At 39.3% G+C, this 27,225-nt stretch overlaps 1 protein-coding gene across 2 annotated transcripts in view; it reads right to left on the bottom strand.

The window, feature by feature from the left end:
- Positions 1-27,225, bottom strand: part of PQLC1 (PQ loop repeat containing 1) — a 94,562-nt gene that overhangs the window by 39,033 nt on the left and 28,304 nt on the right. For both annotated transcript variants that reach the window (XM_018556306.1, XM_018556307.1), the window contains one exon: positions 6,819-7,035. In XM_018556306.1, coding sequence (XP_018411808.1) covers positions 6,819-7,035 — 217 coding nt within the window. The remainder of the gene's footprint in view (positions 1-6,818; positions 7,036-27,225) is intronic.

Genomic DNA, 27,225 nt, shown 5'->3' with positions numbered 1-27,225 from the left:
GGGGGGGTGGGGGGGGCGGATGTGGACATCCTATCTTACTTTGGAATTGACTACCCAACATGTCCGTCTTTCAATACTTCTCCTGGTATCTCACAAAAAAACTAACGGGCACTCTGGGTAGTTTGGACATCCTTTGATCCTCCCGTGACCTTCCCTTTCTTATCCCTTCTCTTATTTATTTTCTCTTCTCAACGTATATACTGATGCTTCACTACACCGTGCACACTATTATTGACATCTCTAAATGCCCTCCAAAACGACATCTAATATGCATGTCTTGGTTCTTTAGTGATCTGTTTTCTGATAGTTATGTTCATCACTGTTTAGTTCTAACTATTTTTATAGTTCAAATGGTCTTGACTATAAGATATTTGGTTTTGTTTAACTGATTGTTATAGACCGTTTACAGCAAGCTGTATCTGACTTTATGTATGGCATACAGTAAGACTTGCACGTATGACATTACAATGCATATTATTTTTTTCACTCAAAATTTTTTACATGTTAAAAAAAGAACTAGGGGATAAACATCAACTAATCGATAATGAGAATTGTTGACAACTACTCTCATTATCGATTAAACGATTAGTTGGTTGCAGCCCTAGTCTTTTTAGATATTTTGAATTGGCCTGCTTTTTTTTTAACAATAAAAATGTTCCATATCCAATGTGTATGTTTTATTCATATACAGTAATGTTTTTAAAATCGGGAACATTTAGATACAGTTTAATAATAAAAAAAAAAATCTCCAACTAGGGATGTCCCGATACCACTTTTCAGGACCAAGTACAAGTACTTCCCCTCATGTACTTGCCAATACCAATTACCGACTTTTTCCTATTGGTACACACTTCCAATACACTGCAGTAATAGAGTTACAATTCCCCCCTGCTAACATGAATAGGTTAAATAACCCATAGTACAACTACATGTTATGTACTATGGATCATGATTTAACCTCGCTGGTGAGGTCGTAGTCGGCGGTGTGCAGGAGAGCAGCAGTGAGTCACGCTGGTCCGATGGCAGAAGCTCCAGGTGGGGTCCTAATGTAGTTGACCAGCGACTACCCAGAGGTGCCTCGCATGTCGGGTTCCTCTGGGCAGTCGCCGGCCAGCTAAATAGGACCCCACCTGGAGCTTCTCCCACCGGACCAGTGCTGACTCGTTGCTGCTCTGTAACGCTTAGTAATTAAATTTTCAGTATCAGTAATTTACACTTTATAAATGGGACTCAGCGTGGCAGTGTGGCTTCTACATATTTTTGGCCAAAAGTTTGTGCAACTAAAACCTCTGATTTTAACGCATACTGTTGACAGGGCTACTTGTTTGGTTGCAGGCTGGCTGGCAGGCTGAGGCTGGGGAATTTTTGTGTTTTGTATTGTTGTAAGCCTTCCCAATGTGCGCCCTGCTATAAAGGCCGGTTATAGATTCATGCATGTACCATTTTTTCTAGTTTGACTATTTTGGGTTAGGGGGACGCACTGGAGTCCCAGCGTGCATTTTTGGTTGCTGGGCCTCCAGTGCGTCCCTGCACCTTATCAGGAGGAGTTGGCTGCCTCCAGGTACACCTGCATGTAATTTATCAACTTCATTAATATGCTCACACTTGGAGACTCGGATACATAGAGTTAGGACCACACTTTGCAGAGGTGCCTTGGCGCGGCAGTGTAGCTTCTACATATTTTTGGCCAAAAGTTTGTGCAACTAAAAGCTCTGATTTTAAACGCATACTGTTGACAGGGCTACTTGTTTGGTTGCAGGCTGGCTGGCAGGCTGAGGATTTTTTGTGTTTTGTATTGTTGTAAGCCTTCCCAATGTGCGCCCTGCTATAAAGGTCAGTTATAGATTCATGCATGTACCATTTTTTCTCCTTCTAACATCAGGATCTGACTGATTCGCTATAAATGCCCCAGTCCGTAGGTTACACAGGGAAAGTAATGGGATCACTATTTTATCTGTATTTCTTCATACAGGTAATGTCACAACAACAAAAACAAAGTCAATGCCGGTCGGCTCTGTCTATGCAAAGTAACATTAGAGAAGAGTTCATAGCAATGTAAGAGTCATGGATACTTGTGGTTGGTTGTGTTGCCACATTTGGGGTACCCTCCGAGGTTTGACTGAGAGAGAGTCCTGGAACTCAAGAGGATCCTATGTGATCACTGGCGAGCTTCTACTGGTACTCTGTCTTAAGGTACACTGTCCCTTTAAGATAAGCAGGAGTCCGACGTCCAGGGTGAATTGTTTAGTAGTTGGAAGCAGTCAGCTTCAGTGGGAGGATTGGAAACAATAGGAAACGGTCTCTGGTTTCTCTGGTATCACAGTCTGCAAGGCTGACATGCAATGACCGATCACAGTGCGGAGGAGGCAGAGCAGCGAGTAGAGCTGTCAGTGAGAGGGAAGAGCAGAGCGCTGACTCATACTCTGCAACTGAAGGAGACAGCCGACGGGGGAAAATTATCAGCGTCTGAACTTATTACTGAGACGCCGGCCATTTCAAATTCCGCGGCTTTATTCTGACAGCTAGTGGCGAGTGGCAGCGTGACGCTGGGGAAGTGGTTGGCTCCGAACGCCGCTCTGGGATCATGGACGGGTAAGTATCTTACATGCTCTCCCTCACAGCAGACTAAAGTTAAAGAAAAAAAATTGCGCAAGCTTCGGCGCTATGTATCGGGGCATTTTGACAAGTACTTGTCAAAATGCCCTGTATCGGTCCCGATACCGATGCTAGTAGCGGTATCGGGACATCCCTATCTCCAACCAATCTCTACTTCAAAGACCTATGCCTACAAAAAGAGGGGGAAAAAAGAATTTCTACTTATGAGAGCCAATGGTTTCTCTACCCTGTCTTCCAGAAGTAAATCTGTGTATATTGGTCAGGGTTAGTGATAAAGAGACATTTGACACTTTGAAAAGCTAACTCTAATGGTTCATTTGAGGAATGTTTTCTCATTTATACACTGCTGTAGGACACAAAATGGCTGCTTTATACCATCTAGTTGCTGAATATTAATTGCAAGCCCTGTTGAGTGTACTAATCAGCAGGAGGGTTGGTGTTAATTCACCTTACCCAGAGCAATGCCACTTTATTCAGAGGTCATTCAGCAGTACGGCAAACTTTGTTCAAAGCGAGAATTCTTGTATATTTGAATAAAGCAATCCTGATGTTAATCACAATTGTCTCTTATCATGCCTATCTTGACTTTGTGAGACTGTCCAATTAATGTCTTCAGACACTTCAAGATGACTTGAAAGTGAGAAGGTCACATTAAGAATGAATGTTCCCCTTAGATGTTACAATGTCTGATACTTTGTGTTTTCTATTTGGTAGTACCAAACTCTACAAACCCTGTGGATTGTTAAAACTATCTTTTATTCTCTTTGAATGTAACTCCAAAGTCCAATGTCAATCCTAACTGAGTATATTTCAAACAATCCAACAAAGCTTTTATCAAAGGGAAAAATGTATGTGTGCTCTCTAGTGGAGCACTCATAAAGTCACCTACACAGTGACTGCTTGTCATGCTAATTAGGTGTTTACAGACTAACACTATGGGCTTCACATTTCTCCATAACCTGTAATGCCTGAGCCCAGCCATAGGCAGGTATGGATAGCTGATTTAAAGGATATTTGTACTTTAGGCCCTTCTGAAACATTATTAAACTATGCCCAGACTTTTAATCAAAAAAGCAAAGTACAATACCATAGCATAATGCAATCTTCCTGTAGCCCGTGCAGTGTTTACTAGTCATGGAAGTAACGTACACTCAGACAATGGAAACAGCAAATCACAGAATCTATGGCAGGCTTGCGCAAAGTTAATAGTGGAAAGTCCACCACTCCTCCTTCCATGGTTTTAACTTAAATGTGGCTAACCCCTAAGACTGTGTAGGAGTAGAAGAGCTAGCAAACACTGTGTTGGCTCCAAGTATTGCAGCCCATTATTTATCTATTCATCTCAAGTCTGTTGCCACAAAAAAAATTAAAGTGAACCTGTCTAATATGGATTATTTTTTAAAGAAACGGGTAATTAGCATGCAACAGAAGTCACCTTACACCATAAAAACGGTGCCTGTAAGTACCTTTAAATCTTTCAAATGGTTTTCAGGGAGCCCCAATACTAGGCACACAGACCATAGAATTGGCCTTAACATATTTAAGCTAGAGAAAATCCTAACTCAATACCATTTAACAATGCAATACCAATGCCCTACCATTCAACAGGATCTGTTGAATGGTAGGGTGCATGGCTTCGCTCCAGATAGGTTGTGGTGGGCAGGAGGAAGAGTTTAGATGCAAATTAAGGGCCCCATTATAGACACTGTGGCCACAATGGGCACTCTACAAAGTCTTTTTGGCACCATTTGGTATATATTTAACCTTTTTATTACTTTATGTACTAATACACATTAGACAGGAATCACTCTGAAATGTGAGTATCAGTCCACTTAAACACTTGCCCAATCATGTGCAAGTGCTTTCACATTTTCCTTATACAACCACTTTAAAATGCATCAATGCAGTACTCAGTAAAACAAGGTGTTCATTATTCTAGGACCATTTGTTTATTCACTTGTCATCACCAGTGGATTAACTCACACAACAAAGATTCCCTCCAAGGAGTTTCCAATTATAAAGTAGCACTTTTTCATTAATACTGTTTCAATTTAAAGTTTTCTATACAAGAAGAACTAATATTCTTCTGGCTCATAAATATTTTCATATACAATCTTTACAACTGATGAAGCATTTTATGGTTGAATATTTTCCCTGTTTGCCTATAAAATATGTACAGCTTTGTTTTGTTTATACCCATAGTCTGCTTACACTTATAAAAGTAAAAGCAATGGAAATGTGTTCCATAGGTTTACTAAAATTACTTATTTGTTCAAATTCAGTAAAACTGTGGTTGTAACAATTTTTTTACATGTGATAGGAAAATGCTTTTGGAAGGAATGCAAGAAAACTCATAATTTTTTAACATAAAATAAAAAAAACAAATGATCTGTAACATAAAAGAAAAAACTTTTTACTAGCATTTTGCAAAGTTTTCAGCTTTGTTGATACTTTGTTGATAAAGCAAGTGCAATTCCTGTCTTCACATTTCCTTTCTTTTCTGTAAGTGGGTGACTCAAATAACATCTACATCAGACAACTAGTCAATTAAAGTGACCATGTCACTAGACAAAAAAATATTTTAAATAAACCACAAGCACCCTGCAAAATATGATTAGTAATACTTACCAGTCCAGGGGGTGCTGGTGATGCCAACTTTCAGCATCTGATACTTCTAGGTGTAGCAGTTACCCATGTTTCCTGCTCTATGCTATGGTTCCACCCATTGCATTACTACTGTGTCTTGTAGTAAGAGGCAGGTGGCACCACAGATACAGCAGGGAAAAAGAAATTCCACGCACCGGGAAGTGTTAGATAACAGTGGTTGGCTGAAGCTCTGCAAAAGAACAAAGACTGGCATATCCACCCACCAGACTAAGTATTACTAATCTTCTTTTGCAAGGTGCTTGTAGTTTCATTAGTGTTGTATGGCATCATAGCCACGTTAATACAGAGAAGAGTGGTTTGTTGAAGTACACTAAGAAAACAGCGTTCTAAAAATCATTAGGGTGGTAGTAAAGAAAGATTTGAGGGATTGTGGAAAAACATTTAAAAATAATAATAAATTTGTAGATCAAAAAGTAGTGCAGACTACTTTATTTTTAGACATATATACAGACGGTAAAAATAAAAGGGCCTATTTATAGCAGTGAATGCCACTTTCACCAAACATTCACTGTTTGGTTAAAGTCACATTCTAGCTGGTGAATGTTATGTAAGGCACATGCACCTAGACGTGTCACCTGCAACAATGTCTGGTGAAAGTCAAATTCACGTCTTTATAAATATGCTCCTAAGTGTTTGCATTAGTCTTGAAGGAGCTTAAAAAGTGGACTAAAATATCCAAAGCCCCGCTACCCTACATATACAAAAGCAGGACTTTTAAGAATCAGAAGGACAGTAACAGCATCCTGAGTATTATATGCTTAATTTCCTGTTGCCCAGATAGACAGTTGACCATTGGGACATTGAACCATTACTCTATCTCTTGTCCTTTCCAAAGAAATATTCTCCTTATTTTCTGGATTTGTGATGGAAAAGATATTTTAATATTCTGGGGCAATGCATAAATTGGTTATATTATGTTGGAAACAATCTTATAATAATAAACATATTAAAGCAAATGGATTTGTCCAGCAAGGGCAGAGTTGGACTGGGTTCATTCCCTCAGAGTCTTCTTTGTGGTTTGGGACCTTCATGGGTTTACCCACAAACCTATTAAAGTAGAACTAAAATTCAAGACAGAAGAGCCCTTGTATGTCTCTTTTTTCAAATGCAAAATGCAGTGTACTCTTCTGGACAACTCCCAGCATCTGTAAGATGGAGCTGGGTGCCAGGACAATGCAACTGCAGCAGGAGTCATTCGTGTATAGCATCACATCTAATTTTCCTCTGTACATAATGCCATCTAGATTTTATTTGCTCGCCATTTTAAAAAGAAAACACAATGGATACTTCACACATAAATCTGTTGACATTTCACACAGTTTTAATCATATAGGTGGTGTGGTGGTTACAATGAAACGATAATGCAGCTAAACCTTTCATAAGTACTATTTTCATATTTCTGATCTGTTCCAGTCTGCTACCACATTAATACAACACAAATTGCATATTTCAAGCAATGACAAACTGTATGTGGGTTGGTTCAAGTGGGGGTATAGAATACACCTAAATGAGCAACCCAACACCATAACACTCACCTCATGCCTTCTGTTGAGCTGTTCTGATAATTTCGGTACAGCTGAGGAACACCAAGCATAGCCTCTGTGAATACTGCTAGAAAGCCAAGTGTCTCTACATAGAGCACAGAGTCTATGGACAGATACGTGATATATCCAACAACAGCAGTGAACGCCAGCACACACTGCACGTAGTCTGTAAATCTGCTCCAGTGCCAGAAGAAGTTCATATCAAAATCTGCAACAACAGAAGTTAAAAGTCATGAAAAAAAGTTTTTGTTTTTTTTTTTCTTTACAGCATTAAAATTTTGGTAGATCAAGTTCAAAACCAAAAATATAAAATGTTTGGAATGTTTTTTTAAAAATAGTTAAGTACAGTTCAACAGCTCAAGCACACAGTGAGAGGAATGACTCATCTTCCTTCCCTAATCCCCCTCCCCTGCCCTGTTCAGAAGGTGCCAAGTGGATCTTAGATCAAGGAGAGACAGTCTGATTGCACACAGCTTCTGCTTTGCCCTCTCTTTAGAACACACATAATGCTCTGGGAATCTTGTGTCAGGCTATTACAACGGCTCTACTTCTATTTATCCATGTAAACACAGTGGAAACATGTTGTTTGTATAATGGAAGAAATGTAATAGAGGGCTCAAAAATTGTTCTCACATAGGGTGTTCACTTTGTTCACCATTGGTCACGGGTATAATCTGTACTATATGTTATCAAGCCTCATTAAGGCCCCATTCACACTGCGTTTGTCGCGCGATTTGCAAGTTTGCGCGATATCGTGCAAATGCTTGCATTGAGCAAGCTTGAATCGCGGCTTAATCCGCTCCAAAAAGGGTCCTGCTGTAGCGACGCACGACCCGCGACAGCAGGACCCTTTGCCCCAGTGAGAAGCATTGGAGAGCGATATCGCTAAGTGTGAATGGGGCCTAAGGTGATGGAGGACCAGAGCTATGGAGACAAATCTACTAAATTTAAACATGTTCACATTGGAAGTAAGGAGATTAGGGGGGGACATGATTTTCATGTACAAAATGTTTACCGGGGATAGCAACATTAGCAGCAAACTTTTTTCAATTAACTCCATGACAAGAACGAGGGGCCACCACCTAAAATTGGTGGAGAAAAAAATTTCAGCACAAGGGGTGAAGGGGGTTCTTCTCAGTTAGAGCGGTTAGGGTCTGGAACTCGCTGCCACATGCTGTGATTTCAGCTAAGAGTGTGGAATCGTTCAAGAAGCGATTGGACGATATTCTCCGGGACCGTAATATACAGGGGTACAAGTACTCTTAGGAAGGTGATCACATGCGGACATATACATTCACACACATTAGTAGAATTATATACATGCATTCAATAGGTTGGACTTGATGGACTTATGTCTTTATTCAACATCAAATACTATGTAACTATGCTTGTCTGTAAAACAAAATGTATGCATGGTTAAACAAAAAGACAGTTTAAAGAAAGTATAAAAACTTAGCATGGAAAAGTATAAAAAACGCATGAAAAATGTAAAACAAATATTTAAAGCAGTGAATTTGATATTCAGCACCCATTCTCTGCAAGAAAATCATCCAGGTCCACTTGTTTTAAATGACAATGATTGGGTCTCAGAGGTGAAAGTCACATTCACTGCTCTATAAATAAACCCCATAGTATCCCTTTGAGGCTTCTCCAAAAATCAGAGCATGGATCGTTTCATTGTCATCAGCAAACCATCCATCTACTTTCAGGCACATGTTGCCAATTACCTAAAGAGATATCTTCCCTTACTAATGTTATCTACATCATATGGTCAATATATTAAAATTTAAATTAGAGCTCAACCCAAAACTTTTTTTTAATTGAACAAAATTGATAAAAGGTTTTTAACTCTGTCAGGTTTTTTTTGCAGTTTGTGCTCCTATTTGGGAAATTCACCTAGATAGTGAAGGACATTTTACAGTCACTAGAAAAAGAATAGAAGATACATTTTCCAACCACAACTGTGGGATCATTTTAACTCAGTTCATGTGGTATTTTCTGAAGTGATATCTCACAAAAAAAGAAATAGAAAAAAAAAAAATGGAAAAACATTTGGGCTGGAGCAAAATACATATATGTTGCAAAGATTTTGTATTGCATTCATTTATGGGGACTGTCATCTTTGTCCCATGTTGGGGAATATTGTTCTGGCAATTTATAAGAACCTGGGTCTGGTTGAAGCAAGGGTTAACATATCAGTTAGATCATTTGTAAAATCTACCTGACTGACAGCACTACTGTATTCCAATTTAGTAAATGGCAATCTGTTTAATATTGTTTCACACTAGCCCTGATGTGACGTTTTGGTCCGAAACAAAAAGAGTGCAAATGAAGGTAAGAACAAAGAAGGAAGTCTGTCATAAACTGATTTATGTCATAAACCTCATAAAACCAATACCAGCCCCTATCCTACCAGAGCCTAAATAAACTGTGCCTCTGTGTTACAAATATGCCAGTACAGATGCCAAAATTTTTTTTTGCTTTGGATAGCATAGGGAATAGTTAAGACCCCTGTCAGTTTTTTTTTTACTGTGTGTCCTATTTGGGGGACTTTAGCAGGAAAAAAGAAATAGAAACTAAAGACCAAGAAGATATGGCCAAGAGTCTGATTATTATCAGGCAAATGCAGATTAAAATGGATATGCAGATGTAAGAAAGCAGCTAATATGCCCTCTTATTATAAAATTGCAAACATTAATTGGGTGATGCCTCCAATAGTCTCTTTAAAAAAAAAAAGAAGTCATATTATGACTTTAGCAGGAAAAAAGAAATAGAAACTAAAGACCAAGAAGATATGGCCAAGAGTCTGATTATTATCAGGCAAATGCAGATTAAAATGGATATGCAGATGTAAGAAAGCAGCTAATATGCCCTCTTATTATAAAATTGTAAACATTACACATAATTGGGTGATGCCTCCAATAGTCTCTTTAAAAAAATAAAAATAAGTCATATTAAGTTAGCACCTAAACGATCACTAAACTTCTCATGTCTGCATTCACTCAAACACAAATCGATCTCCACTGTCAGACGTTATTTGATATCTGAAGATTCCATTTCAGAAAGTAATATCCTGCAAAATGACAAAAGGACGAGGTCATCTTCCATAATTGCTTGTTACTCATTCAATGTGTGATGAGTTGTATTTATTTTGATCAAGGAAACCACCACAAATCCATTTGTAAAATGACACCATTTTTAATTAAACTAAAAACAGAAGCTGATCCCAAGACAGCAAAAAGACACGTGGCATTTCAACAGATAATGTCATGTCAATTATCCATATCCTTCTAAGCCAGAAGGTTTAGAAGAGAGAGTCATTCCATTGACCACGCTTGCAACAACAAGGACTGTACTGCAGGTCGCAATGCAAATCCTAAATACACCTGTGCTGTGCTTATGCTGGCAAAGTATCAGGTTCACTTAACTATATCTAAACCCAAAAACAAAAATCTAATATATTCCAGCTTCAGTACTTAGATGAGGAGGCTGCATTAGTTTTCTATGTTAAGGCTTTTCTCCTTTACTTTCACCTGGTAATCCTGTGAAGATCACACTCTCTGTACTAAGAGGGCTACCCTCACTCACTCACTCACATGTAGTTATGAATCGAGCCATGGTTGTCACCAAAGCTGGACTTCAAACATGGCTTCTCTTCAGGGAGGATTAGTAGTGTACAGAAGGAAGAGAACATTGTTTAAGATTTTAGTTCACTAACACCCCCCCCCCCTTTTTTTTCCGGATGGAGAGCGGCGGGAAATCAGTGCAAATCAATTTGCTGATCTCCCCTTGGGTAGTATGAACCCAGCATCGCTCAGCTCTGAGCACTTCCTGGTTAAGAGCTGTCAAATCACGGCTTTGGCCGGTGAAGAAGTTGATCAAGATCAGCTTGAACAAAGTTCAAAAACGACACTTGGGGTCAATAGACCCCAGATGTCTCCTTAAAAAGAACCTGTTGCCTGCACTATGCTATCACAAAGTAATTTCTTGTAACTCTAAACTGATGATTTCTAAAGGCTTTTAAAATGTTAGAGTACCGTCAATTTTCACTGTTTCAATGGCGCACACAATTTTGAGGCTTCACATAATCTGCAATTATTACTCAATGTAACTAATTAAATTTGAATGCATTTTGTAATGACAAAATAGATTTCCTAAACAGTACTGCAATTATCATGCGACATAAAACATTTTCTTCTACTTGCTTTCCACAATATAATGTTTTGGGGGTTTTAAGTAATCTACAGCCTAAATGTGCATTTTAACGTGTGCAAAATCCAAAACTTTGGGTAGAGAGTAGAAGATTTAATTGCTTATTGTTTTGTGGTTGCTTGCCTGTGTCCACACTGGGGAGATTGACAGCATACTGTGCCTATCTAGAGGCAGGGCCAGGTATGCCCGCCCCCTCCCCTGTCCATTCCTCCAGTCAGCCCTGTAGAAACGGAGAGGGGAGGAATCCCTGCAGTGACAGTCAGTCACCGCTCTCTGCAGGAAGAGGATCGGGAAGTCAGCAATCGGGGTATGAAATTGCTGACTTCCCGATCAATAGAGCCGACCTGTAACAGTGTCCCAGGTCGGCTTGAATTATGGGAATTAGTTTTTTTCTTTAATGTCCACTGATATTATGAAATTTAAACTCCAAATACATGTGTAGGGGTTATCATTTTCTAAGAATTCCCATAGTTCCACCTATTTTTGCACAGATTTTTAAAAATGATTAATTTTGAAAGGAAAAAAAAACCCTATTTAATGGATACAACATAAAACAGGGAACAAAACTGGTGTTCGTTTGCTCATGGTATCCAATTCAATTCATCGTTTGATTTACCCAGAAAATAAAAACAGGAAATCTAATTAGTCATTATGGACAACAGCTTCATATTCATTTCTCTAATCTTTTCTCCAGTTTTTATCATCAAGCTCCACGGAGTACAGCGTAAAAAATGAGAGAGTGCCATGTAGGAAGGGTAAGGTCTGGCTCTAACCATTTACAGGAGAAAAAGTGAATACATGTGCAAAACGAGCAAAAGCCAATTTGAAAAGGGAAAAAAAAAAAAACAGCCCTTAAATATATATTTGAGGAAGAAAAACATTTTGTACTTGCAAGCTCACAGGTATTATTTTACTCAATTTTCATTTTCAAAGTTGCAGTAAACTAAGCGGTGGCACTTTCTATGTGATGTGGATGTATTATAATAGATATAATTAAATGTGAAAGACTTCCTATTCAAACTTCACCTTTACACCCACGCACTGATCTTGCATATATTTCACTGTGATTATACATAACATGCACTAGCTTAGCTAACTTTCACATTTGTAACATCTTGAAAAAACAAGTATATTTACATATTTTTCAATAAAATGGTTCTATAATATAGCCCCCTGGTGGAATTAAAAAGTTGGGGATAATGCAAGAGTTTAAAAAAATGAACACCAGGTTGCAGGTCAAGTGCCAATATAACATGGAAACCCGAATCTCTGTATCCTTTACTGGTAGCCCTTGTGATAGCAATAAAAAGGAGAAAAAAAAAAAAGTTTAAAACATTAACGTTTAATAATAAAAAAAAAAAATCAAAGCCCCCAGCTCCTACATTAACGTTTAATAATTTAAAAAAAATCAAAGCCCCCAGCTCCTAGGTACACACGAACAAGCACGCATATTAGGTATCGCTTAGGTGGACTGAGAGCAATAATTTGAGGGCCATGATTTACTGTTAACCGATTACCTGTACAAGCTTTTAAAGTGTCGCCTATACACAATTTGGGGTACTGTATCTATGTACTAAAAGCAATTTTATCTTCTATATTTTTACCAAATGGTTGAATACTATATTGTGTTTGTGCTCACTAAAAACTAATTTGAGAGTATTTTTTACTAAATATCTAGATTTGATTTTTTTAAAAAGCACAAATATCATATGACAAAAAAAAGTTACAACTGCCATCATTTATTCAGAAAATACATATTTCTAGATTTTTAAAAAAATCTTCAGATCTAAAATGTGCATTTTAACGTGTGCAAAAAATGGACATGGCAGCGAGAAGGTTAACCATTTACTTACCCGGAACAAGCAGGATGACTAGAAAGTCAAAATGAAATCAGAACTAATCTATAGACCTATTAATGCTAGAGAAAGTACTAAAGACATTGGAACATGTCCTAGAGGAATTAAAAGGCAGCCATGGGTGCCCCAGAGGGGTAGAATAGGGCGGAGCAGGATAAGGTGCGCAGGTTTTAGAAGTATGTAAAGTAGAGAGTTCAGGCATCAGGAGTGGCGTAACGTACAGAGTGCAATTATGTAATTTACATACTGCAGGGGTCAGAGGTGTATAAGGCACATAGTCAGACTTATGTAACGTAATTAGTGCAGGGATCAGGTATATGTAATTATACAGTGCAAGGGTCAAGAGTAGGTAAAGCACATAGTGCAGGGGTCAGATGTATGTAACGTACAAGGTGCAATGGTCATGAATATGTAAACGTACAGGGTGCAGGGCTCCGAAGTATATACAGTGCAGAGCACCACCTAAGACCCATTTCACCACTACTCCCTTATGCATACCACAGCAGTACCATCTATGCACACACACTGTATACACACACACACACACACACACACACTCTCCCCTCTGGTAACATGGCTAATGGCTGGCCCGAAGCAAATGTTCAGGATGCTTGGGGGGAGGGGGAACACCCCAAAATCCCCCTGCCCTGTATATCCAACCCAAGGAACAGCAAAACAAACAAGCAATGGTCAGCAGGAACAGCCTGCATACTTCTCTCAGAATGTTTCATTTAAAAGGAGAATTATGGGGCTAGTAAAATACACTCATTCCCATAATTAGAGCCAACATGCAACACTGCAGCTGTCACAGGTCGACTCTATAGCTCGGAAATGATCAAATCACATTGCGCTGATCACTCAGTTCCCGATCTTCCCCCTGCAGGGAGCAATGACCGTCAGTCCCTTATTTTTAAAAAAATCTTCAGATCTAAAATGTGCATTTTAACGTGTGCAAAAAATGGACATGGCAGCGAGAAGGTTAACCATTTACTTACCCGGAACAAGCAGGATGACTAGAAAGTCAAAATGAAATCAGAACTAATCTATAGACCTATTAATGCTAGAGAAAGTACTAAAGACATTGGAACATGTCCTAGAGGAATTAAAAGGCAGCCATGGGTGCCCCAGAGGGGTAGAATAGGGCGGAGCAGGATAAGGTGCGCAGGTTTTAGAAGTATGTAAAGTAGAGAGTTCAGGCATCAGGAGTGGCGTAACGTACAGAGTGCAATTATGTAATTTACATACTGCAGGGGTCAGAGGTGTATAAGGCACATAGTCAGACTTATGTAACGTAATTAGTGCAGGGATCAGGTATATGTAATTATACAGTGCAAGGGTCAAGAGTAGGTAAAGCACATAGTGCAGGGGTCAGATGTATGTAACGTACAAGGTGCAATGGTCATGAATATGTAAACGTACAGGGTGCAGGGCTCCGAAGTATATACAGTGCAGAGCACCACCTAAGACCCATTTCACCACTACTCCCTTATGCATACCACAGCAGTACCATCTATGCACACACACTGTATACACACACACACACACACACACACACTCTCCCCTCTGGTAACATGGCTAATGGCTGGCCCGAAGCAAATGTTCAGGATGCTTGGGGGGAGGGGGAACACCCCAAAATCCCCCTGCCCTGTATATCCAACCCAAGGAACAGCAAAACAAACAAGCAATGGTCAGCAGGAACAGCCTGCATACTTCTCTCAGAATGTTTCATTTAAAAGGAGAATTATGGGGCTAGTAAAATACACTCATTCCCATAATTAGAGCCAACATGCAACACTGCAGCTGTCACAGGTCGACTCTATAGCTCGGAAATGATCAAATCACATTGCGCTGATCACTCAGTTCCCGATCTTCCCCCTGCAGGGAGCAATGACCGTCAGTCCCTGCTCCCTGCAGGGATTCTCCCCTGCCCTCTCCGTTCCTCCAGCAATTACTAGGAGGAACAGACGGGGGAGGAAGTGGGCACAGCTGGCTCTGCCCCTAGAGTGGCAAAGCCAGCTGTCAGTCAGGCAGCAGGGTGGATCCTAACAATACTGTCGGAATCTTTCCTGGCCGTAGCACAGCTCTGCACTGTCAGCATATAGCGGGCAATAGCTCACTATATGCTGAGTTTTGGGTTACTGAAGGACATAGTAAATATCCACCTGTGACCCTAAAAAACAAGTAAAAAACAATTGGTCCATAGTTCTTTTAATAAAAGAACTTAGGCAATTCTGTTAACTTAAAAGTGTTGCTAGCACTCACAGAAGGCCATGGCTGTATTTTCGATAAACCATCATTGAAACATCATGTCGGAGCATCAGAGTCAGGCTAGAAAATTAGAACATAAGTAGCAGCCCAACATTTTGCAGCTACAATATTCATGCCAAGAAACTCTAAAGTGTATATATGAGGTGTCTCATAGTGTTATAAGGCCAGTACAGAATATGTGTAGGTTGCAGAGAATTTGACTGCATCACCACAAAGGGTCAGTGAGGGCTGCACATTGGAGTTCCCATCCAACTCTTCTAGAAAAAACACTGTTGCAAGAAGACTACAAAGCTGATAATTTTGTGTGTGGCTAGGAACTGAAACAAATTTCTATGGTAATATATACAGTCTCCTTGCCTTGCAAGGAATGACCTCAAACAAACTCCATTATTAATAACGGAGAGATGTTAAAGGTCCCAATTGTTGTATAATTATAGTTTCATTAAGGGAAATCTGGAAACATGTATTAGGCTCAATTCACCACGATGGACGAGTTATTTGATTTTGTTAATTTATCTCATGGTAATTCAAGCCTAAAAATATTCTATTTACACACATGAAATAGGCATATAGCCGTTGAAAACCCTTATTAGTGTTCTTTTAATCATCACCTCAATCACCTTTTTCCTGCTCTGTTCACCACCAGCCTGCAGCCAGCAGTATTTTAAGGAGTGATGACCCATGCAATAATCTTTGTGAATTGATTTTTGTAAATCAAAATACCTAACAAAATCAATAAAGTAACATAGTGCACTAAATATTGCAGACTTGCGTGGTAATACCTTTAAATGATTCATAAACCAATATTCGATGGTAAGAAATTAAATTAAAATGCATACAACAGACAGGAATACAAATGTTATGATGTTAAAGTCATGTTTCTGAACTGAGCCTTTTGGGCCCAAAGCAATCCTGTGCTTTAACCCCGCCATCCGCACATGGCTACCTTTCCTTCACAACTGCACTGCTCCATTTAGTGGCAGGACCCGACGAAAATACCCAACTACTTCCAGGTATGAAGATGCAGGTGACAGGACTGAGCCAATCAGTGCTGTCACAGGAAAGTCCATAGTCTAGTGCAGTCTGACCCAATGCAGGGCTTTACTTTCTCTCCCTGTGGTTGAACAGAGCAGCTGAGAAGCTTAGGAAGGTTAAAGTACACCTGCTGCTTTCTCTCTTCCTAAACCCTAACTGGGCATCAGAGATCTGTATCTACAGGAAATGGTGCATTTAGTATTCATTGTATAGAAATACGCCCTGAATAAGCCAAGTGCATTAAGGTGCTTTACAGTGAAACTGCATCCACGTGCGGTATTTAGCCGCTACCTGTGTCACTATAAGAAAGATTTTTCCCAATGTTAAATTGACAGCACTGTGCGGTCCATTAGATCCTCACTAGCTTACAGTGCTGCCATTATCACTCGTTTGCACTAGGGATGTCCCGATACCACTTTAAGACCAAGTACAAGTACCTCCACTCATGTATTTGCCCATACCAATTACCGATACTTTTTCTTAAAGGGACAGGTGACTTTTTTTTAAAAAAACAATGCAGACTAATGATTTTAGGCCAATTTCTTTATGATTATGAAGAACTTTAATTTAAGACTGTTTTAGAACAATAACACATTTGTATTTGCTTTCACACAGCTGTCGTGAAACTACAAATCCGATCATGCATGTCCCCGTAGGATTTAACCTATTCATGCTAGCAGGGGAGAAATGTAACTCTATTACTGCAGTGTACTGGAAGTGTGTACTATGGATCATTTAACCTGGTACACACTTCCAGTACACTGCAGTAATAGAGTTACAATTCTGCCCTGCTAACATGAATGGGTTAAATGGTCCATAATACAACTACATGTTATGTACTATGGATCATGATTTAACCTATTCATGTTAGCAGGGGAGAATTGTAAATCTATTGCTGTAGTGTAGTGGAGGTGTGTGCTGTATACATGTACTACATATACAGTACACACTGCAGCAATAGATTTACAATTTTCCTTGACTAACATGAATGGGTTAAATGATCCGTAGTATTACAATTGCATGTTATGTACTATTATGTAATCTAGAACATTTAATCCATTCATATTAGCAGGGGATAATGGTAAATCTATTGCTGCAGTGTGTACTCTATATGCAGTACATATAGGAGTACACACTGCAGACAATAATTTACTATTTTCCCCTGCTAATACAATAAATCGTTCTTATGAGGGACCCCAGGCCCTCACTCACTGTTAGTTGCCTCGTTGGTGAGGTCGCGCTGTGCGGGAGAGCAGCGGCGAGTCGGCGCTGGTCCGGTGGGAGGAGCTCCAGGTGGGGTCCTAATTTAGCTGGCCTACGAATGTTCTCAGGTCCTCTGGACAGTCGCCGGTGTTCTGTTGACGCTGATACAACTACTAAAATATGTATTTATTTTAGTAGATTTATATATATTTTTTTTTTCTTTAAAGAGGTTGACATTGTTCTGATGAGGGGGGCGTGCCCCAAAAAAACGCGTTAACGTCACTACAAACAGGAATCGCCTAGTGGACATATTACTGCCTGTCAGCTCTTATTCCATGGCTGTGTGACACTCATGTTTGTGAGTACTATTCGGTTTTTACTTTATGTTTACTGAAATAAAATTGACCTGCACCAGGAAAGGCGCCCCCTTTGTGCTTATTTTCTAAATAACAGCATACAGCAGATACAGAACTACAAGTCCCAGCAGCTCCAGTGTTTAAAATAACAGGATACACTAAGAAACTAATGCACTAGCCAAACCTCAGCCAAGATCTTTCTTTTTAGTTCTGGATACAGTAGGACAACATTTAAACCTCCATCAACTTTTTGTTTGCCATGCATCACCATCTTTCGGTTTACTTTATGTGCGTCAGAAAGAACAGAAATTGTGGGGACACCCTCTCTGTGACCCAATAGGAACAAATTCCTATTGCGTCACAGTAGCAATCACACATATCTCAAATGGATTTCAATAACAGAAGAAGAACACTGCATCCAGCCCCAGCTAACCTAGTCACTTTTTGGGGTGGGAAAAAGCATATAAATTACCTTATTTTGTCAAAGTCTCAGATCTATACCTGCAGCCCAATGCCCGCACAAATAGCAGTTAGGTGTAGCTCTACTGACAGGGAATCCTAACTGATATTGAGTCACTCTGCACAAAAATACCACTCAACCAAAACAAATTTGTTACACAAAATCACTAACACAATTATGCGCGGGAATCCCAAAGGTGGGCGACACAATAATGAGGTTTACAACATATGGATTTATTTACCAGTCAACTGAGTGAAAATAGAACAAGATTTTTGCCTGCATTCATAGCTACAGGTAATTGGGATCCCTAGCTCCGACATTGGGGAATTATAAAACGTGCAAGGATTAAAATGTCGTTTTTTTCTAAATTAAAAAACAAGCAAAAAGCAAAACCCCGTCCTCAGCAACAACTTTCCTGTGCAGAGTCATCATAACAGATTAAAGCCTGAAAAGGCTTTACGTATGTTAGAGATCTTTGCCCATACACTGAAGAGGGTCCACAGAGAAAGACATTATAAATATGAATGACTGCACTTTAATCTCATAGAACATGACTGAAAGACTGCCTAAGGCCTCGTTCAGACGGGCGGGAGGCTCCACTAAAATAGCCAATAGCAGGCTGGCTATTGCTCCCCGTTGTTTATATTCTGCTGGTGACCACAGAATGTAACTGCCAGCTGGCAGCAAGATGTGAACAAAGAATTTAATTAGCAACTAAATAAATTTAGTTGCCAACAACATTTTTAGTGTGCACATGTCCATCAAACAAGCGGCAAAAAAATGAAGGACATATTATGTCCTCGATTTTTTTTTTGCTGGTTGCTTGAGTGCTGGATAATGGGGAGTTTACTGTACAGTACAAGGTGGTCCAATCACCTGACAGTCACTGAACAGCAGAGCTGCATGTGGAATGGACAAGAAATTATGGTGATCCAATTGCTTGTTTGTCACTATGGTCAGCGGAAGATGTCCTACAATATTATATACAAATAGGCAATTATCAGAATGGTTACTTTAATCCTTATTAAACATATGCAATCTTTTACAATAGCCAGTCTTACCAAGTGACCCCTAGGTGAGGGCCACTTTATCTCATGTAACCCTTGATCTATGCATATTATTAAAATCAGATCCTCGTGTGTCATTCCTTAATACTCCATGTTTTTAAGTAACTAAAATATTTATTTGCATGTGCTTTACATACGTGTTCGTCACTAAAGCTCTACATGGTTAAAGCTGAACTCCAGGCAAACAACTAAATACACAGACAAAATACAATAATGAAAGCCATTTTACTTTCCAAAGGATCTGCATTCCTGCTCATCAAGTCCTGAGAGTTACACAGCACAGCCCTGTTAGACTTGGAGGAAATCTGAATTTTCTCTGCTGCAGTTAAGTAACTCGAGGTCTTGTACCTTCCCAAACCTGGACAGTGAGAGGAGAAGCAGCAAATTAATAAGCTCATCTCTTTGTTACTCTGTTCTCTCCTCCCATCAGCATTCCCTAAAGAAAGGATCTAAAGGCATCTCGTGAGCTTGCATCGTTAATAGTTTAGCCAAGAAAGGGTATAATTTAAAAGCTAATTCCAGTTTCCCAGCAAATGTGGGAAACTTAAAATTAGCCCCACCAATTGGTCCCTTCTGCCCCCCCTAGTCATACCTTCAGGGGAACCGCCATCCATCCTCCCCGTCCCCCCAGCTGCATCTGGTGTGCAATCTGTACATGCCACTGCAGCCCAGTAAACTGTATATAGAATAATGCTTGCAAATGGTGAGCATGCATTGGTCAGCTCAGTCAGGTGACCACACCACTTGTGAGCATTATTCTAGATACAGAGGTAAGAAGTGCTTCTCAATAGTCAGCATGGTCATGAACCAGGGCTGACCATATGTGCTCGCCATTCGCGACATTATTTTAGATTCAGAGTACTGAGTTGCAAGGGCGTGTATGATGTACATATCGGTTGTAGTGGGGGATGTCCTTCCCCAAAATGTATGGCTAGTGGGGGGGGGCTAGAGGGGACCAATTTGTGGGGGGAATTGCAGTTTCTCACATTTGCTGGGAAACTAGAATTAAACTTTAAAATCCAAACTTTCTGCATATGTTTTCGACAACTATTCTTTGTACATATACTTCCATATAGAGACCAGCATGTCCTCCGGTATGGATCAAACAAAAGAACAAATGAAACATACAATGTGTCCTGTTCGCTGTATTTGCTTTGAATTCACTTGTTCCTTTTACTGAAGACAAATTATGGACTACTGCAACAGTCTATACTATACTACTCCTCCCAGTGACAGTAATTAGTGCGACCAACAGCCAACTGTAATCTGTCATGGGACAACACTGACATACTATTAATTAACAACCTTCATAAAAGAGAAACACAGACACATCGTTTAACATGCAGTTCCGACAGCTATTATAATGCAACACATGGCAGCCTCAATAATGAAGACGGCCAGTTAAAATTTTGTAGTATGATTTTCCATTTTACCTTTTTTGTATAAAAAAATGCTACTAGTGTTTGTATTTCACGGTATTTAACGGTTTCGTTAACACTATTATTATAATAATACCCAATTTGCATATGACTAACCTGGGAATAAACCTCAAAGAGGAACTTTACCCTTATCTTTAAAATAACAACAAACACACCTTTAGAAATGTTTAATGTAATGACAATCTACAAACACATATTTCTAGATAATTGCAGGCTTTGTATTCTTTGCATACCTTAGTTCTCTTTTCTTCCCCAGTCTTCTGACTGTGGCCATGTTTACTAAGGACAGATAACTACATCTCTCTTTACTTCTGGGAAATCTGGCACATGTGACTAGGACATGTGACCATGCACATTATCTGTGGGGAAGAAAATGCCTTTCCCTGAGATCTCATGAGATTACAGATGAGATTTCCCAGCAATGCTCTGCTGAAGTAACCTTCCCAGGATGCAACACTTTGGCACATTTTGTAATTTATGCCAGAAGTAGACCAGAAAGTAGATAGATACACTCTATTTGTAAATAAATGAAAAACATGTTTGTTTAACCAATGCATATAAGATGGTTTTATATCAGCATGCAGAGCTGCATGCTGCTGTGATTTTTTTAGTCACGGGGGTAAAGGTCCACTTTAAACTGCAATCAGCAAGCAATATAAAACATATTTGTGGCCTTTGATTTGTAAGGGTTAAATGCTAGTTTAGTCTTGGGGCAACGAATAGGCAAAAACAACATTGATCTTATCAAGTTACTCCTCTTTGCTGGTCATGCAGCTGGCCCCTCACTGATGCCAGTGGTAAGAAATTAGAATTTTCTCCCATTTTCCCCATGTACCCTAAACAAGCATTTATTGCTTGTATTTGTGCCTCTATTTTAGCAAAATCTAAGTGATCTAATGTTTCTTTGTGCAATCAATCAGATCCGCTGTGTATAGCCACGCTTACAAATCTTATATTAGTCATGGTACAAACTAGAGGTGCACCGAAATGCAAATTTTAAAACAGAGACGAAACCGAAATAAGAAAAAAATTGTCAGGCCGAAACCGAAAAGGTTTTTAAATTCTAACTTTTCAAATATTTTATTTTTATTTACTTTTTATAAAAAACTTTTTTATATTTGTTATTTATTTTTGTTAAATACTTTTATTTTTTGCTTTTTAGGAGCTATGCGGAAATATTAGGGGTCTCTAACAGACCCCTGATATTTCCCCTCTAAAATAAAAAAAAGAGATTGGGGACACAGAGTCCTCAATCTCTTTTTCTTTATCGCCTGTTATAAATAAACAGGAATCCTCTATGAGTGTTCCTGTTCATTGATAACATGAGGACAGAGTATGTTTACTATAACTACAATTATGAATGAACAGGAGGTGATGTAGATCACTTCCCATTCATTCATAATTGAGGATACAGTAACCATACTATGTCCTCAATTATAAAGTCAAAGCAATGAAGCGCCGCAAAAGACAATCCCTCCTCACTGGGAAATCCTTTCAAGCACACTGCAGGATGCTGCCCCCCAAAAAAGCCGGGAAAGCTGTGGAATCTGGGAAAAGAAAACAGAGGGGGCGCCTTTCCTGGTGCAGATCAACTTTATTTTCAATGATCAGAAATAAACCGAAAGATACTCACAAACATAGATAAAAACAGCCATGTATTGTAAGCGGACAGCAGATGGACATCCACTGAAGGGATCCCGTGTGCAGGTGACGTTGACGCGTTTCCGGGGCACGCCCCCTTCGTCAGAGCCAGTTTTTTATATATAAATGAACCGAGTGGGCGTCCTTATTTGTCCACTCGTCCTAACCCCTACAGACACTCGTCCTAACCCCTTCTCCAGGGCATGCCTAAGGCAATAGGCTCTGCTTTGGGCACACCCCTTTTTATCACATCTTCATATACTTATTAGCTTTGAGCCAGTTTTTATATATTTTTTACCTTCCATTTTTAACAGCATTTGTATATTACACTTCCATTTGCCTTTGGTTTTATCCATGTTTATCTCATCTTGACACTGGCTATATACTATATACTTGTGGTTACCCACAGAGTCTCAGCATTTTAACATATATGTATAATAACAATTTTTATACTATTACCTGACGATAGATATATATATATATACACACACACACACACACACACACACACACACACACTTTCTCCATATAGGACTGTATATGTATTTTTATTCATATAATTATTTTTTTATTTTGCCAACACATGGCGGCTTGTGTTCTTATTTATGTGGTGGCTATCAGATACTAGGTTCACCTTCTCTCTATTCATCTCCACCAGGTGTCCAGTGCCCTATAGTTCGATTTGCACTCCGGAACTGCTGCCTGTTGATATTTTGCCGTGTTTTGACTGATGAGCCGGTCCGGTTTTTAGACATATCGATTGGTTGTGTGGTGGTGACACCCAGTAGGTGGAGCCTCACCGGCTTTACTTCCTATTGGCTAGTCACAGTATCCCGCCCTAACATAGCTCCCTGGACGGACACCAGCGACGGCCACATCATAACATCATGACGAGCCTCTAGGGCTCTTCCCCGATTGCACCTTAAAAACGGAGATGATGAAGGTGACGCTATGTTCTGATGAAGGGGGCGTGCCCCGGAAACGCGTTAACGTCACTTGCACACTGGAACCTTTCAGTGGATGTCCATCTGCTCGCCAGTAAACCTTTCATGGCTGTTTTTTACCTATGTTTAGGAGAACCTTTCTCCTCTTACTTGAACATTGGAATAAAATTTGACCTGCACCAGGAAAGGCGCCCCTTTTGTTTTTACTTCCACATTTCAAGATCAGCACTGTTGATCTTGAGGTGTAAATATTCACAGGGACTTTCTTTTAGGTAATATGTTCACCAAATTCCACTCAACCATTATATTAGCATTGGTGTGCTTAATTTTGATTAACCTCCCTGGCGGTAATCCAGAGTCTGGCTCGGGGTTAATTTTCAATGCTAGGAGCGGTAACCCCGAGCCAGACTCGGGGTTGCAGAGAAAAGTGACACTCACCTTGTCCCTGCGAGCCCGCGGTGTCCTCTGCTGTACGCGGCCCGAAAATGAAACTAAAAGCCAGCATCTGACTTTTAGTTTCGTTTTCAGGCGTCACAGCCGGCGGGAAATTCAAAAGTGAAAAGTTGTAATGTACATAGAATACACACAATACAATGTAATCTGCTATGATTACACTTATGTATCAAACTATTTCACTTCAATTTTGTCCCTAGAGCTTTGTCCAGTGCCCTGCCTGACACTTTTCACAATTATAAGAAATTATAAAATAATAATTATAAAAAAAATAATTTAAAAAATGGTCCAGTAAATGGGAATTCTGGGGTCGTTGCTTTTATTATATTATCATTTTTTAATTTCGTGTTTCAAACTTTGATACCTGGGATGTCTACTGGACTCTTGTTAAGATTTAGGTGAGTTATTCCTAAGATTTACTAAGAATTACAGGCCTACAATATAAACAACAAATTTCCATGCAAAAAAATGGTACCGCTTTTGGTACAAAATTCCTGACATAATCATACCGCCAGGGAGGTTAAGGTATTAATCATCAGAAAAAATTATCTATAATAAATTTATGGTGGCATGATACCAATTACTTTAAGACTACATAATTAACACATCCTTACAACAAAAGGTTTACAAAGTAAAAAATTGTAACCAAATTACATGTAAATAAACCTGGAATACAATAAAAGCAACATTAAAGTGACCATGTACCTAAAAAAAAAAAATATTCAAGGCGATGCATACCCGTAAAAGACTGTAAATGCTCACTTTTCCAGCTGCTTGTGCTGCCGAGACACTGCTCCATTCTTGAGAAATCTCCCCTAAAGTCTGCCAAGAAAATGACACTTCTGGGAGTGCCAATCGCCTTGGTCCCCCATAGATCTCACTCTTACCTCCCGCTGACCTCATCACCTCAGGATAAAGTGGTGAGGTGGAGGCATAATGGAGGAACCAAAGAGTTGCGGGGAATCCAAGAAATTTGACATTCACAGAAGCATCTATTTCCCAGTGGATTTCAGGGGATAATTTATCAGGATTGGAGTGGCATTCAGCAACATAGGCAAAGGGAAAGGGGGTATTCACTGTCTTTTACAGGTATACCCTGGCTTGAAAATCTTAGAATAGCAACCAGGTTGCTTTAAACAAATAGGTTTTAATAATCCAAATGTAAAAGTATGAAGGGTATCAGTAACTATTAATATATATGGAATATAATTCCAAAAGCATAGAACCTTAAAGGAACCAAAAAGGTAAAAACTTTTCAAACTAACATTTGGAATACCCAGGAAGTTACGAACCGATAATATATGTAGTTGGAGCATATCTGAAAATGATATTACTAAGAAAGGAAGGAACTAGACCATGGAGACTTTTAAAAATGAATAAAAGAATCTTACGATTGATTCCAAATGTGAAGGGCAACCAGCGATGGCATTTATGCATTGGTAAAATAAGCTCCCTCATTCTAGTAAGTGAAGAGTTCTACCTTCAGGATTTTGAACTTGTAAATATTTAATACTACTCTTGGTGAAATAACAGTACATTACCATAGACTAGTCAGGGAAAGAGCCGTGTGCAAACGTCTCACTGTCTGCAGTAGAGATAATATCACAGATTATGGAGATATTACTCAAATAAATAAAAGGACACTTTACAAACATTGCTAATGGGATTCTTAAAGTACACCTGTCAGGAGTAATGTGTCCTATAGGGTTGTAGAATAGCTCTAGAGAGTGGATAAAACAAGTTATTAAAGTGCCTAAATCAAAACAAGTTTGCTGTTAAAACCATACCCTTTATTTATAGCACTGATGTGAATGTGCAGTATGCGCACTGCTTACAAAGTCTGCACTATAAGTGTAAAAAATAATTGTTATATTTGATTAAAGCTATAAAACTAAGGGCTTGTTCACACCAAATGCGGACCAGATCTGCATGAGTTTCTGCACACGCAGTGCATTGTGTTTTGCCGCGTTTTTTTGTAGCCTAAAATGGGCTTTCAGTGCGTTCCAGGGCATTTGCATGCATTTTCATGCGTTCTAGAGCAGGAAAAATAGGTCTTGCTGCAGTTTTGTTTTTACATGCTCTGGAACTGAATGCTGCGGTGTGAACTAGAGCCCAAAATACCATTGGAATACATTGGACGCAGTTTTGATCCGTTCTGTAACTGCTCTGCTCCTGGAACGCTCTTGGTGTGAACTAGCCCTAAACATAGACCAGCAGAACCCAGTTTTTCTTTAATACATATGTAACATTGTATAAACAAAATATGTTACATATGTATTTAAGAAAGGCAGGGTTCTGACCTGGGTATAGTCAGTCTCGCTCTCTCCCTTCCTCCCTACATCCATTACGTTCATTGCACAGTACTGTGGGATGAATGCACTGGGTCACATAAACAAAGCCTCCCTGCGTTCTGGGGTGGGAAGGGGCGCGGTGTTGCCATTCATTTCAAAGGCACCACAGACCCAGCTCCCCGCCTGCCCTGCAACAGGATAGTATTAGCTGTGACTGTACAACTCCTTTAAAGTTTATGTCCAGCCAACATTTTTTTTTTTTTTTTAGCTTTGGAAAGAGCAAGGAAGAATTAGATCCCCCGTCAGGTTTTTACTGCTATCAAGTGCTCCAGTAGAGATATTTTGCAAAGCACATGTTGCCAACCCTGCCTATTTCAATTCTGATGCATTACAAAGGACGTCCTTCCTCATCTCTCTTGACGGGGCATATAAGGACATCTCTTAACCATTCATTACTGTATGTAATTCTATGATTAAAAAAATGATAGACCTTTCATTTCTTTGTAAGTGGGCAAACTTACAAAATCTGCAGGGGTTCAAATCATTATTTTCCACGCTGTATGTACATCACCTTTTTTTTTCTAAACAAGAAATATTCTAAATGTTAAAAACAAACTGACCATCTTGAAAATAAGGTTAGCTGATCTATTAGTAAAAAGCATGCTTCATCTTGAAAATAAGGTTAGGTTAGTATGACCATGTTACGATATTTTTTAGCAACGCTAAAATGAACCACTCAAAATATATCTATGAAAAAGACATTTAAAAAAAAATATGGCTATGTCTAAGCAGTTAAAAATATTGTCAACCCCACGCTGTTAAATTTGATTAATGACTTTGTCACAGTCCAGACATCTGGAGAGCATATCGAATTCTACAGCACCATCTAGTGGGCAAGGACAGATTTACATATACTAAAATGTTTGCCTTCTACAGTAATGCCCCTTATCCGGCATCCACAGGGATTTGTATATTCTGGATAAATGTAGTTTCTGGTTGCTTGAGTGTTACTATTAAAAATAGGTCTAACTAATGCCATACCCCATACTATACCATAACATAAATTCAATATTCATATTAATATTGAAATGCAGTAATCAAAAACAAATAGGACACACGATCGTTTCCAGGATAATACATGCTGCAGAACAGTACACAGAGTACACAGCAGAT

The sequence above is a fragment of the Nanorana parkeri genome, unplaced genomic scaffold, assembly GCF_000935625.1.
Source record: "Nanorana parkeri isolate BGI_ZX_2015 unplaced genomic scaffold, ASM93562v1 scaffold233, whole genome shotgun sequence".
Lineage (NCBI taxonomy): Eukaryota > Metazoa > Chordata > Amphibia > Anura > Dicroglossidae > Nanorana > Nanorana parkeri.
Note: the sequence above shows the minus strand (reverse complement) of the source record. Positions and strands in the feature narration are given on the sequence as shown.